Here is a 15,015-nt window from a genome sequence, read left to right on the forward strand (position 1 = left end):
GGCCACCTACCACCCCTGTAGGAGGCCAGAGGAGGGAAGTTGTGGCTGTGACCCACACCAGCCTGGCACAGCAGAGCTTGGCCAGGGTTCCTGTCTGGCGGGGTCCCTGGGGGGCTGTAATGCCTTTGAAGCATAGGGGGTGTGACTGGACAGAGAAGTCACAAAGCCTCAGGCTATTTATTTCAGGCTCTGGTCCTGTCACTGAAAAGAGCCTGGCTTAATCCTTTTTGCACCCTCCATTCAGGTATTTATATACATTGCTGAGATACCTCGTGAGCCTTCTGTTCTCCAGTCGGAACAATCCCTTGTTTCTCAGTCTTTCCTCATACATCAGATACTTTAGTACCTTCATTATCTATGTGGTCCTTTCCTGGGCTCTGTCAAGTATCTCCATATATATTTTGCTTAGCCACCTAGAAATGCCCCTGGGAATTAATGCTAGCTCGCTCAGCATTTAGTCTCCTGAGGTTATTTCCACCCTGACCACTTGTACATATCTTAATTTGGAGTGGTATTTGTGGTCCAAAGAAAGGAGCACAGAGCAGCCTGGCTCCTAACGACATAGCACCCGGGAGATACGCTGTGAAATCTGGCCCTCATGAGTGCTTCCAGGTCCAGAAATTACACCTACGGACCTAATGGTGTCTGCAGCTGTGACCAAAGGACCAGTCTCTGTCCCCTCTTCAACTTGCCAAACCCCAGAAACCAGGAGGTACTTGGAGCAGTTCCTCTAACTTGAGCTTCATGTGCTTTCTTAGCAGCCCAACAAAGAGAAAAGAACCCACACCCCACATGAAAGGCACTCTCTGCTAACTGTGTTAATGGCACTGTTTACTCAATGGGTTTCAAAGCAAAGATGAGGTCCAGCCCAAACCTAAGTACTCACCCACAAAGTTGCAGAAACTGCTATCAGTTAACTCATTTTTGGATTAGGACACTTAGAGAACAGATATCTAAGTTCATTTCAGCATTTTAAAAGTGTCCCACATCACCAAAACTGAGGCCATCCTAATTGGTTTCTGAATGCCTATTTTATATTTCTGAAGTCTTCCTACTCAGTTCACTGAAAGCTGGATGAAACTTTAAACTCTTTTAAATTAGTATCTCATCTGTACTTTATTTACAAGCAGAATGTGATGCATCATTTTTGGCACATCATAGAAAGTACAGATTAATATTCAAGTGCATAATGAGTGTTTTAATTGGCAAGGCAACTAATATGGAGCTTTTTAATAAAAATCGTTGCTAGTTCTTGTAATACTTCTTTTTTGCTTAGGAAAATAATGTCAATATCTAATGCCGCTTCTTGTATTCTCTACTGCATCTATATATTCAAAGAACTAAATCATAAATGTTTTTGCTTCCAAATGATTATCTGTTGCAATAAAGCACTGTTGTGTTGCTCCACTTCTAACACTGGTGCTGTGAATTCATCTGGAGACATTGCAATGAGCATTTAATCCCATCTGCCTCAGTGTAATGCACATGACACTCCCACTCCCGTTCTCTGCATTTGGCTCACCCCTTGCTGCTTTTGCACTATGAGTGAAGCTGGGGTTTTCTTCCCTGTCTTGATGTTTAGATTGCTAGGCACATGCCTACCAAAATATTTTCCACTTACATTTTTTAAGGCTCTTGCTTTGGCATTTTTCAGTCACGTCCTGAAGAGACACCTGAAAGGAAAGAAAACAGTACCTGGATGTTAGCTTCTGCAATGCTTCTAATTAAACCTTTCATAATGACAAAAACCCTCCTGCCATTTGTTAAGATTTTCCCCACAGCATTGTGCATCCTCTTAATTAACAGCAGAAGCTAAGTAATACCTATTTTATTCCCCCTTGCTTCCAATTAGTCATCCATTGATCGTTACCCTCTCAACATCTGACAATTAACAGAGCCCCCACTCTCTGCAGGACCGTGGTGTGTAGCCCTTCAGAAATGACACGTCTAGAATAACGCGAGGGGAGCTGCGTGGGTGAGTAATGGGGTGAGAGAGAGGGGGAGGAGAAGGCCACCCAAGTGGAACAAAAGATGTGTAACATATGCAAATGTTCAGTATGCGGTATGTGTTTTATACGCTGCCTGTATATGAGATCATATACAAAGCTCAGCTGGCGGTCGTGCTGCTTTTGGGAGGCATGGGAATTTGAGGGAACACTTGAGCTCTCATATGATCAAACATACCTCGTCCTCTGTCTCTTAAGATGCAAAGTGGTTCCTGATTTGGCTCTTTGCCACTGCCTTTTTGGGAGAGCAGGAGTCAGCTTCTGTTTCTCCATCATCACAAGGGCTGGGGACTGTGGGCTGTACCAACACAGCCCCTACCAAGTCACCCTGAGACCCAGTTGCAGCTACATGTTGTCATGCCTGAGCTGCTGCCGATGGCCAGGAATGTGGTGACAGCTCTGGGAGCCAAAGGTGTCTCCAGGGAAGCCACAGGACCCTGCTGCATTGCCACTCCCCTCCAGGATCCCGGCCCCATGGCAGGGACGGCCCCAGCCCTGCACAGTGCCAGGAGGGACGTGCTAGGACCACTGCACCCTTTTCCCAGCACTTGCAACCTTTCCTGTACAAGCAGCAACTTTTAGCTGGAGAAATCCAGCAGTGTAGTGGGGCTGGAAGGCAGCCCAGAGCCTGAATTGTGCTGGTGAATGAAGTGTAGGGGATGCCAGGGCTTTTGGGCAGGTCTCCAGCATGGGGGTGAGCCCCTGGGTCAGCGAGTAGGGCTACAACATGGTCAGAAAGCTTCCCTGCATCCCTTTTTCTTTTTTCTTTTTTTCCAGATGAAAATGACAAGGCTCAGGGATTTTGTGTGAAGCTGTGACAATAAGTAGCTGAGCAAACTTCACAAGACTCTGGGTGCAGGGGCTCAGAAACAAATGCTGATGCACAAAAAAGCAAAATGGAGCCCTTGGCAAGCCCAAGCCTGGCCATAGAGGAAGGAGATAATCTCATTTCTTTGCTCTTTGCCCTTTTAGCTATTCACAGAGCTTAATGCCGAGTTATTCCCAACAATGAGCCGAATAATCAAACTCCCATCTGGCCTGGTCAGGCAGAGGCAACACTTGCCCTTCAGTCACAGGCACACCAGACCGGCAATTTTTTTTCCCCCATCTTGAACATATACTGTTTACCCTGTAACAGAGAAGATATTTACACTTGGTAACAGAAACCACAGTCCAGGTTTACCAGTCTGCTTTAATCTGATCACCTCAATCCCCAGGCACAGCAAAACACAGGCATTGTGAGCACAGCTGGTGCTGCAACCTTTGGACCTCCCTCTACACGACATGAAATGCAGCCTGACAGCTGATGACCTGCTTTTCCCGGGAGGGCCCTCTCCTCCCCTCTCTGCCCTCCTGCATACTCACACCACAGGACAGAAGCTGCAGCCATACCTTCAGGAGAAATGTTTTTTCCCTCCCTGAGTTTGAAATCAGCTGCAGGTTGCTCTTTGCGGTAGCTGGACACCCACAGAATCACTGGGCTGTGGCAGCAGCACTTGCTGCTACCACCCGTCTCCTGGCCTGGGGTTAGGGATTATAACTGATTACGGAGTGAAAGCTATTAAAAAAAAGGGGGAAAGAAAGAAAATAAAAGAGAACCTCTTTTGTTGTTAACACCATTCTGTCTTCTGATCTATTCACATCCCAGTCATACATTTTTGTTAAGCATTCAGTTGCAAGGGAGGAATACAAGGAGATGGATTGATGCTTGTGTAGGTATAGATGTTTTCATGTGCAAACTGCATTTTGAGATATAGATATATGTTTACATACATACGAACATTTGCCGTATTGAAAGTCAAGAGAAAATATCTCACAGACTTACGTGAGGTGAGCATTTCCCCTCTAACATTCAAAATGAACCTCAGTAACCTGGTTTTAGCTGTCAGTAGTTCTCCTGACAAATTCAGAAGTACTGAGAGGGACAGACTAACAGCCTATGCCAGTGGCATCCTGGCAAGGGCCCTTTTTCTCTTTTCTGCTAAAAGAACATGGGTTCTAGTTTGATCTGTGCAGGAAAATCCGAAACTGAAGAGCCCCTTCCTTCGGTTGAGATGGCAGGCAATACTGCCCCAATTGACAGGAGCCCCTTCAGTGATAAAATTTCCCTGTATATGAGTCACAGGAAATTATAATCACTGCTTACTGAGCCTGCAGAACACAATGAGATTTCTGAGCTACAAACAGACTTCAATTATTCTTGAAAGACAGACAGATCCTCAAACTGACACGAATGCAGAAAATAAATATCCTTTTGTCTGCACTGCTGGTGGTAATTTCCCATTAGACAGGAAAAGCCTTCTTTGATGAATGAGTATTGTCTACACGTTGGAAGTGGAGCTACTGTATATCTCCTAATAGCTCTTGCATGCTTGGGCTCAGCCTTGTGTGAGGCCCTTAAACCCCCCGGGTACAATGTGGTAGCATTCATTAGTGTACTGCATTTTTTATTGCAGCATTTGACAAAGGGATGGTGCGTTTCAAAATAAATCTGAGTAATTTTCCACTCACCTTGAACTTATGTGGCAAGGTCTAATACATTTAGAAATCTGCCTTCTCCATCTGCAGGTAGTCTTTTCCAGTCTAGAAGCTTCAGGAGAAACACTCGCACGGGAGGCAGATTTTCCATTTATGATTATTCTTGTAATTTTAGCAGTTAATCGCTTTTCCATTTTGTATTTACGCTGTTTTTCTACAGTGGTCATTAAATCAAAGCCAGAATGTCACATAGAACTAAGCCGAACACTGGTTGCAGGAGCCAAAGAATATCATGTTTGTGCCTTTGACAAAATTTGAACCTTTTTGAAAACCCACCAAGTCTCACGTAATTTCTTTGCCATAGAAATATATTAACAGGCATTAATTGTACTAACCGTCCCTTTCGCAGCAGCATTGTGTCTTTGCCTCTCATTTTTCCTGGGCCTGTTAAGCCTGGCCTAGAGATGCCTGGGTCACCCCACAGAGTCCTTTCAGCCGCTGGTAGGTCACCTTTTCTGGAACTTCGCTATCACATCATGGACCGGTTGGGAGTCAGGTGTGCTGGTGGGGGGAGCGTTTGGCCAATTGTTTTTACCTGGATGGGATTTATTTAGTCTTACATAAAAAAATATATATATATATATTGGAGAGATCGGGATATTTTAAATCTGATAATTCTACTTTTACAGTCACCACACAGCTATCTGTGGTGTATATGCAGTGCTTAAGGAAAGGCGTTTATTAATTTATGGCAAAAATGCTAACAACCTTGTTTAAATTTTTGCTAATGTTTTTATTTGAGAGATTAAAAACCCCAAACAACAAAACTCCCAACATTAAGAAAAAGAAGCAGAAGAGCTACCGATGGGAAATGGTCTGGATTTGCCACTCAACAGCGGCACCGGTCCGCACACAAGCTGCAGGCAGAGATGCGGCAGAGACCAACATGGTACTCAGAGACCGAATGCGATACAAGAAACAACAAATCCAAGAATCAGAAGGCCATAAAACCCCAACAGTGCCCCATCTGAGTCTTACTTCCAACGAGAAACACAGGCAAAATAAATGTTTTAGGCTCGTCCTGCATTGCAGATGGAAACCGTACTTAAGTTGGTAGCACAGCAAAGGCTGCTGAGGAAGGTGGCAGCACGGCCATGCCTTGCACCATGCACCACGCTCAGTACGGGACATTTTGGCTTCACCAGCCCGCTGGGTTACTACAGAGTCCTCAGTTCAGTAAATGACGTTTTAAGGCGAGGCGGGGAGGGGGTAGCTGTGGGAAAAAAGAGGACCACATCTCTCTTTTTAAGTACTAAGAGGAAACTAAAACTCCCACAAGAATTACGGCCTCTTCAGTACTCCACAGCTACAGGTACAGCAACATTGAATATATCATGTACATAACATTACTTATAGACTCTACATGTAAAATGTTAACCAATTTATCATGGAAATCTGGTAACAAGCAACATTGCCATATAAATTCACACTTCAAGAAAGGCTAAGTGTGGAAACCTCCTTTGCAAGAGGATTTTCAGTCAGTGTTTTGTATAGAAAATACTAAAATGATGACAATTTTTTCTCTGAATCTCAATTCATTGCAGGGTTAGTTTTCAGGAACAGAAGAAGGTTGTCTTTAGAAAATGGGTGAGTATTCAGAATATGAATTCACAATCTAAGTATTAAATAATTTTTAAAAAAGTTTCAGCTGTTGGAAGTCTTACTTGGCTGCAATAGTTTAAAGCAATAACAGCAATACAAGGCATAGAAAATGTTTTCCTGCAACACTTGTAGAAGTATTCACATTAAATGCAACAGAACTATTAAAGAATAAATTGCTTGTAGAACAGAGAAATGACGGACTAGTGATGCATTCAGCCATAGTCCTTACAGTTGAACTCCAGCTGTTTAAAAACGTACTGACTTCATAATTTGGAAAATGATGTCCCATAGGTGACAGGTCTGCATAATCCTATGAAATATGATGCCCAAATGGCGTGACACCCCTTCTTGAAAAGTTTTTGTCTCATCTCCACCATTATCTCCACAGTTTAAACAAAAGAACAACTATCCAAATGTAAAATGCTCTTTTTTTTTTTTTAATTACTAAATTAAGAAAGTTAAACAGTTTTAAAATGTAAACTTGCAAATAAACCATAACAAAATGTAATTAAGACTTTAAAATTTGCAACTCAGTATTAAAAACTCAATAGAAATAGAAAGGAAAACTTTTCTTTTGGTTAAATGTAAGTAATTCAAGGCTGGTACAGACAACTGAAAAGGTAATACTTTGTTCTGTGCATCCTCCATGAAATGTAAAGAAGTGCATAGTAATTCCACTGGAGAACTTGCAGACATAGAGAAAGTAATTTCATTAGCAGTACAGGACATTTAACACACTTATTTTACAATGGAAAAATGTTACACATAAAACAGAAAAATCCTAGTTGCATGACCAACAATTTAGCAGGTGGACATGGCTAAAATGCTATGATTTTAAGACCATCTGAATGTGGTTACACTGTTTAATAAATCTTCTCGAAACGCTTCAGTATACATGTTTTGATACAAGAAGTCCTTGCAGTTTCAGTTTTCCAGTTCAAACGGTGATGGTGTAGTTTTCTTGCTTTAAATATGGTTGTTTCCATTTCAAGAACAAATCATCACACACTTGTCAAACATTGGAAACATTACTGTAAATACAGCACATGATTCCTGAAAGAGCAAAGTTACAACCATCTACAGGTACATAATCATAAACAAAAAGTGCAATCCAATTTAAAAAAATCATGCTTGGCAAAAGCCAAAAATTAGATCACTGGCTTTCAGAATCCCACCAGTGTTTTCATGTCTGCAGTAAAATTATCGCTTTCTGGGTACTGCTGCAGCAGGATTCATTCAATTGCAAATGAGTTTCCTCTGCAATAGCACCCATATACTGTATGTACAGGTATGTATATATATTATATATATTTTATATATAAAAAAGCAAAAAAACAAACACCTGTCCTGATTTTTTTTTTTTTATTTTATTTTATTTGTTAAAACATGAAAAAAAATGTTTTAGACAAAGAGGCCACTTCTGGAAAATAATACTTTTAGTTGAATCAGGAGAAGACTAGTTAAAATCACATAGGTTTCGCGTTTTAAAAAAAGGAAAGCACTAGGATCAGTTATTGGCACTGAGTTACTATTTACAATGAACAGAGGTTTTGCAGTTTACGTAACATCAATACAATGCAGTTTTGGAGTCTCTGATTAAGAAAAAACACATGTTTTCCTCCTCTTCATCCAGGACATTCAGATTATTAGGACAAGTGGTCATAGGCAAGGGCTGTGGAAGTTCCCAGCTTCAGTCCCTCATGTGCACGGCGGTGCTGGAAGATGCTGCTCTCTGGAGAAGCCGATCACGGAGTTGGAAGCTGAAGGGCAGGTGGGGCAGGGCTGAGAAACACCTGGTAATTCATGACAGTGTCTGGAGACCAGGGATTTACAGGTTGTCGCCAGGCTGGTACTGGGGTTCTGTTGCAGTGAAGTAGTCTTCAAGGAAACCCTGCAAATATTCGAAAGTTGGGCGCTCCTCTGGGTCTTTTTTCCAGCAGTGGATCATAAGCTCGTGCAAGGAGATGGGACAGTCCTGAGGACATGGCATCCGATAACCACGTTCTACTTGCTCCAAGACTTCACGGTTATTCATGCCTGAAAAGGGCAGACAAATCCACACTGTTAAATTACAGAAAAAGTAGCCTGAGTATAACTATCTCTACAATACATATAACAATACCTATGTTTTTCTCAATCATACTAATTTATTCTGGTTCGGACAAGCAAAAAAAACCCACTCCAATGTCCTGTTCCCGCTCTTCATCTACTGCAAGGTAACCTGGATTACTTTCTTTCTCTGTAAAAGGTTTTAGGATCCAGTGATGAGTAAAATGTTGCTCCCATGGTTACCCTCTTGGTTTACTCACAACGGGCAGGATTTGGCACATTCTCTCTCCAACAACAATAGCTGTGAAATATGTTATATGAAGTGGTTAAAGAAAATAACAAGTCCTATTCAAAATTCTAGAAATTAAGATGAATTTTTGAAATCCTCACACTGAGCGTGGGCCTTTATCGAAGAGCTCTGTGAGGTCCTGCTGCAGTAACTTCAACACAAACTCTGCTACTTTGGGCTAGGAGTGACGTCCAGCAGCATTACCTTCAACACTGGTTTAGAAGCTTCCTGCTGGTGATCTGCACTCCCTTGATCTGTGCTGGTTAGTGTTGTTTCTACCATATTCCACTGTTTCACCTCAATGCAGAGGAAAACAAAGTTGCTCAGAAGACAAGTCAACCACCAAGCTAAACAGCTCCACTGCAGAACCACAGCTCTCTCTCACAAAAGGTAAAAAGTTACCTTACTGTCATGCCTGTCTCTAAGAGGCAAGCCAGGCCCTTTGCTACTTTGTCTTTTCCCGCAATCCCTTCAGCCCTAGGTCCCTCTGCTGAAGTGTTTTTTCAACTGTACATTAATTGCAGTCAACCTCGACTTTAGTTTAAATAGCTCTTCCAGTAATTCTTTTGGCTTTTTAACAGTATCAAGAGTAAGACTAGCAGGGCAGGCGTGCAGAAGTATTTCAGAGAAAGCATACATGATGACTGCAAGCGTTGTGGCTTGCCAGTTGGCAAGCTCTGCCCCAGTCCTCTGCTGAAAAATATCTGCAGGCTTCACTCATTTAGTGGGTTATACCCAGCAGCTCTGCAGGAGAACAAGGAAGGACACTGAAGTTCCTCCATGACCAAATCTGGAGACCAACAGCTTGATGTTGCTCTTTCCATTAGCTTATCCTCTCCCTGGCTTCCATGACAACATCTTCCCTGGGTTTTGTCCACTCCGCTCTTTCAGGGTGTCCTCTTAAAGAATTTCCTTGTCCCACCTTCAGGACCCAGGGGATCATCTCTTTCCCCTCTACTCTGTATCTTTTGTAAACTTACTTGTGAGAAATAATTCAGCCACCTTCTTCAACGCAGATTCGTCTACTCTACACTTTGACTAGCAAGAATAATATCTTTACACTGCCTGGCATTTAGGCTGGTAACTTAGCTGTGTCCTTGGACTCTGTGTCCTCACGTCCTGGCTGTGTTTAATTCTTAAAGATGTTTTAAAAGAAGTATCTGCAAAATACAGCCTTTCCTGGCCATCCACATCTAGATTCTCATCTCATGTTAGGACTACAAAACACCTTTTCCTCTTATCTTAATAAGGCAATTTCCTCCTGCTGATATCCATTTGTGGTGTCTCTGCAAGGACCATTTTCCTAGCTTCTTGTTGTAACTGCCCCTTGCATTGTCTTGCTACTTGTTCTTTGTTGCCTTCTACATGAAATACCAGCTGCTCGTCTTCTACTTTCAAAGCCTCTCACAGGCTGCCCCATGAGCATTTAGGCTCTCGTTTGGCCACGACCTGGTCAACTCACAGTTCTGGTCAGCCTATTGCAGCACCTTCCATTTTCCAACAAGTACTGATGAGCTGTTTCTTATACACATGGAAGAACCTCTCCAGGAAACTGCCTGATCCTCCTACAAATGTCTCCTTACTGTTCCCTTTAGCAGTGAGAATTGCAAGAAGAAGGGTTAGATTACTGATTTGCAGTATTTCCTAACCTGCAGACCGACACTTTAGCACTGGTTCCTTGTGTTTGATTTATCACCTGCTTTTACACAGTGTATTTTTGGTGTTAGATGTTTATGAGTAGGAGCAAATGGCACCTGAGGTGGCCTGTGGTTAGGACTCCACAGAATAATAAAAATACAGCAGTAATGATCTTCTGCAGACATCATACTGCATAGAGTTAAGGTGCTTCTGTAGTACTGGCTCCAAACTGATGTTGTTAGGTCACACAGGCTCACAACAAAACAAAAAAGTGTGCTGCACACTGAACAAACTTTTGGGTGTTCCTAATTATCCAACAAGAACATTTTCAAACAGATTCTACTCTTTTATTAAATTACAAAGCAACACTAGTGGTCAGTTAGTCATCACCAAACCAAAAGCAGCATCAACGCAAACCTTCTGGCCTTGCTGTTTTCAAGACACTATAAGAAAAGGAAGGGCATTGGCTCATATCGTGTTCTCAATATTAATTTTAAAAAATTATGTTTAAAACATAATTCTGCACCCTTTTTTATATCCTTGTCTTTGAATCAGCTGAATTAGGGTAAGAACTTTGGTGCTTTGCTTCCCTTACATATTAAAGGCTCATCTATTGTATATATCTAAACCACAAACAAACTGCATTCTTTGGTTTTATTTTGGCAGTACCCCTTTAAGTACAACAGCAGCAGAAAAGCTCCTTCCCAACTGATTTGTTATTCTAAGATATCAAATGTTTGGTATTTTTGAGTGCTCAGTGCTGCAAAGCACACTCTGAAACTTGATAACGAGCTGTATGCTGGAAGAAAAACCCTGAGGAGAGAGAGGGGGATAGGAAAAACATAAACATCTCTTCAGTTACCTTTTTTTTTTTAAGAAAACAACAACAACAACAAAAGAAAACAAAAAAAAAGAGAAAAAAAGAAAAAAAAGAACATAAAAGACATTGCTGTCTGAAATCACAGCCATTTTTTGTCCCTGAAAGTGAGTCCAAGTAGGTTTTCTCATCAGAGTATAATGCAGGAAAATGTAATGTTTCCTTTCCTCCTTTCCTTTCCTTTCCTTTCCTTTCCTTTCCTTTCCTTTCCTTTCCTTTCCTTTCCTTTCCTTTCCTTTCCTTTCCTTTCCTTTCCTTTCCTTTCCTTTCCTTTCCTTTCCTTTCCTTTCCTTTCCTTTCCTTTCCTTTCCTTTCCTTTCCTTCCCTTCCCTTCCCTTCCCTTCCCTTCCCTTCCCTTCCCTTCCCTTCCCTTCCCTTCCCTTCCCTTCCCTTCCCTTCCCTTCCCTTCCCTTCCCTTCCCTTCCCTTCCCTTCCCTTCCCTTCCCTTCCCTTCCCTTTTTTCTTGTTCTTTCTTTTCCTTTCCCCCTCTCCTCTCTCCTGTCTCTGAAAAAAACCCAGATATGAAATGAAACCAAGTAATCCTCATGTTCCTTACTGGAATTCATCCATCCAGTAAGGGCTGCAGCACCTAGGATTTGCCAAAAAAAAATCTGTCGGTTTTGACATGTGCTGTTAATTTAAAAAAGGAGTTTCAAATACCTTTTTTTTTCCTCCCCCAAATTGATTAGATTATTAGTCAGACTTACAAAATGGCAGTTTCAGATATACTTTTTACCTCTCAAAAGGTCTATTTATGTTTACAAACCTATTATCTCGATCCACTTAGCTTATCCCACAAGTTTTGGTGTTTCTCTTTTGATAGCAGAAGCCTGTTGTATCTGCACTTCTGACACCACAGAGAGAATATTTGAGCAGTCTGTACAACTGCTCTCTCTTAATGAATACCCGAGAGTTTCAACTCTTTTAGTAAATAAAAAATGAAATTCTGCTTGCAGTATGCTTCTAGACCCCTTAAAATTTTATCCTAAAATCCTTAAATCCATGGAATAAACTAGTCAGCAATATTAAATCTGTGGAATAAACTACTCAGCAATATTCTTCTGTAGACTACAGGTATTTCACCAGCTCAAAAATCAGTTTGGGCTCACTGTGTTACTACCATTTGGACCAAGAAGGAAACATCCATTTTCCAAAAGATGTTTTTTTCCATTAGCTTTTTATTTCCTCAGAAGAGCAAAAATGAAATAACCTCCCACCACCCAGCTTTATTGGTGAAACATCTAAAAGCCTTAGGATGCCACAGGATTATGACCACTTTAATGCTCAATACAATAAAAATCTACAGCCTGCATGGACTAGGGACAGAAATGCCATGCTGCTGGACTCCTCCTAGGAAAGCTGCAGTGGTAAGACTGACTGTGACAAAAGAAAATGATGTAAAGTTTCCAGTTGTCACTAAAGAAAGCACTGGAGAATGCTTTGGAGTGCCTTGAGGAGCTTCACTAGATGGAGCACAGCAGATGTGCAAATAGCACAGATTGGGGCAATACTGCTCTTGCAGAGGATGGGAGACATGACTGTCACCAGGCAGCATCCCCACATCCAAAGCTAATAAGCTATATAGATTACTTTGGGCTATGTGAAGTCCACTGAGGACAGAAGTGGTTTTAAGACACTTTATTCTTGCTTTCTTCTGTTGGACTGAGAGTTATGCTCCTTCAAGACCCACTACAGTTGAGAGGGTAAAACTGTGTAACCCTCCAGAGGGGCTGGATCATGTTGGCACTGAGATCATGCTCTCAAAAGAGAGAGGGATAATGGAGACAGAGGTTGATTTGGGGGTTTTGTTCAGTTTGATCTAGAAGCAGAATTCTTAACTTCCATGGACAGCCCCAAAGAAAAGCCAGAGGCAAGGGCATAGGAATGGGATATGGGGCTTAGGCAGGGAGATTATTCCATATGTAGGCACAACAGTGCACTGAAGGGAACAGAAAAGCTGATCCTGAAGGAATACAACCTTTGAAGGATAATGCCGTTCATACGGCATACAATATGAACCTAGTTATAACTGCAAAAGTAGTAACAAGTTTTAAAAATCTGGAAGTTATGCTACTTCATTTAGAAATTAAGGCCTGAAAACCCCCAACAACTATCCACAATGCTAGAAAGCTAAGCTATCATTATATATTGGGGTGTTGTGTGTTTGTTTGTTTGTTTGTTTATTGCTTGGCATAAGAGATGCCACTTTGAGCCACAGCATTTGTGAGTGGAGCTTTCCTGCTTAGAAAGAAACCCATCTGAGCTTATCTGTGCTATGTGCTGAGTATGCACCTCTCTCAACTGCTTATCTACCAGCCATGATGACGCCACACATGCATATGCTGCCTAATGGATGTGCACTTGTCCCCAGGCTTGGTCAGTGTACCATGGGCTCTCTGGCACTTGTGGCCCAGCTTTCCCCAAGGGTGAGGAGGCTGAACACAGCTTCCCAGGGACTGCAGAGCTGCTTGGAGCCCGGACTCAAAGATCTGCCCATCTGGAGGCAGCAATGTGGATTGTATCATGGTGGTTGCCACACTAGATATAAAATGCAAATGCTGTTGACGTGACAAGTACAGCAGAAAGCAGAAGGGCCAAGTCCAGAGGTGCTTGTTTAGTGCAGCTGGGATTTTTGCCTATCCAAAAGGCAACATGTTAAAAAAAACCCCAAATTATCTGACCACTGCTAGAGAAACACAGCCTCCTACACTTGAACTCCACTAAAAAACCCACACCTAAGATCCAAGGGGAATTTGTGAAAGAAGAAAGAAACAAACACTGAAAAAGGTCAACTAAGCAGACTATTTTTTAAACTTGGCTCCTTTTCTGCCCATATCTAGTTTTTATTTCCCCACTGTGATAATGGAAATAAAACCTCATGCCCAGAAAAACTATGAAAGTTGCTTATTTCAATCTGCTACCTTGTGAAAAGAATGGGAAAGCATTAGAGAAGGCTAGGAAAAGCCCTAAGAAAATTAGTTATCATAGCGGTTCTTTACATCCACTGACAGAGAAACAGGCTTGGTTGAAGAATGAAGATGAGGACACCTGTCAAAAAGTCAGTCTTGCTTGAGGGAGCTATAGGGTCTGGGGCAAGGCTTGATTATGAACTCTAGCCTGAGCTTCATCTCTGACAGCAAAGTCTTTACTGCTCATGTGTCCCACCACTGCTCCAGCCCCTCTTCCAAAACAGGGCATCAGGACAGGAACTGTTTGAAATCTGGGGGACAATGAATGCCAAGTCCTGTTCCACGCAGTCTGCTCCATTCCTATATACTGTCTGCCTTCTCCTTCTATCCTTCTCCTTGTGCTTCTCCCTCCTCCTACACAAGCTTAAAACAATGCCTAGTTCTCCACTATACATCTCATGATGTATAGTACCCTGCAGGCATGGTTACTAACACAGGACTGGGGTGGGTCCTACAAATAACCTCTTGTCATGCAAGAGAGCAATCCCTTTGTCTGAAGGCCTCTCCCTGCTCCCCCTCGGGGCCTGCTACAAGCTGTAAGCAGGAACATCAGGACAACATGCCCACAACTATTTCAGAAACCGGGTATTACAGCAGAGTGACAGCTCCACGATCCTCTTTGTTTCATGGCTGGCCCTTTCCAGAGCTTGCAAATCCACATGCCTTGGGTGCCAAAGTGGTCGGCAGTGCCTACGAACTGTGTTCTCTCACCTATAGGTTGTCTACTATGACTTGGGTGAGGAGGGCTGAGTTCTGCTGCCCAGGCTGGTTGAACTCCCATCTTTTCTTCCTCATGCAAGCCATACCGTGATGGCGGGAAAAGCCCTGTGGGTGCATCTGAACCCTACTCCCTGCCCCAGACAGGTGCAGGAATTCAAGAATTCATTCTACCGGGAGGTCCTTCCTCTTTCCAGCATGAAGCAGGAGATGGATGATCCTTCCCATGTCAGGAGAAAATAGAGTCTTTTCTGAGGGGCTCAGAAGGTCTTTGTCACCTTGAAAAGTCTGAGCTCTCTTTTCAACCCCCACACAGAGACAGACCCTTCT

The 15,015-nt window shown here is 42.5% G+C and overlaps 1 protein-coding gene across 13 annotated transcripts in view; it reads right to left on the reverse strand.

The window, feature by feature from the left end:
- Positions 1-6,562: 6,562 nt before the first annotated feature.
- Positions 6,563-15,015, reverse strand: part of FYN (FYN proto-oncogene, Src family tyrosine kinase) — a 140,854-nt gene continuing 132,401 nt past the window's right edge. For all 13 annotated transcript variants that reach the window (XM_065056671.1, XM_065056678.1, XM_065056681.1 and 10 more), the window contains one exon: positions 6,563-8,183. In XM_065056671.1, the coding sequence (XP_064912743.1) occupies positions 7,975-8,183 (209 nt within the window). In that variant the 3' untranslated portion in view covers positions 6,563-7,974. The remainder of the gene's footprint in view (positions 8,184-15,015) is intronic.

The sequence above is a fragment of the Columba livia genome, chromosome 3 (genome assembly GCF_036013475.1).
Source record: "Columba livia isolate bColLiv1 breed racing homer chromosome 3, bColLiv1.pat.W.v2, whole genome shotgun sequence".
NCBI lineage: Eukaryota > Metazoa > Chordata > Aves > Columbiformes > Columbidae > Columba > Columba livia.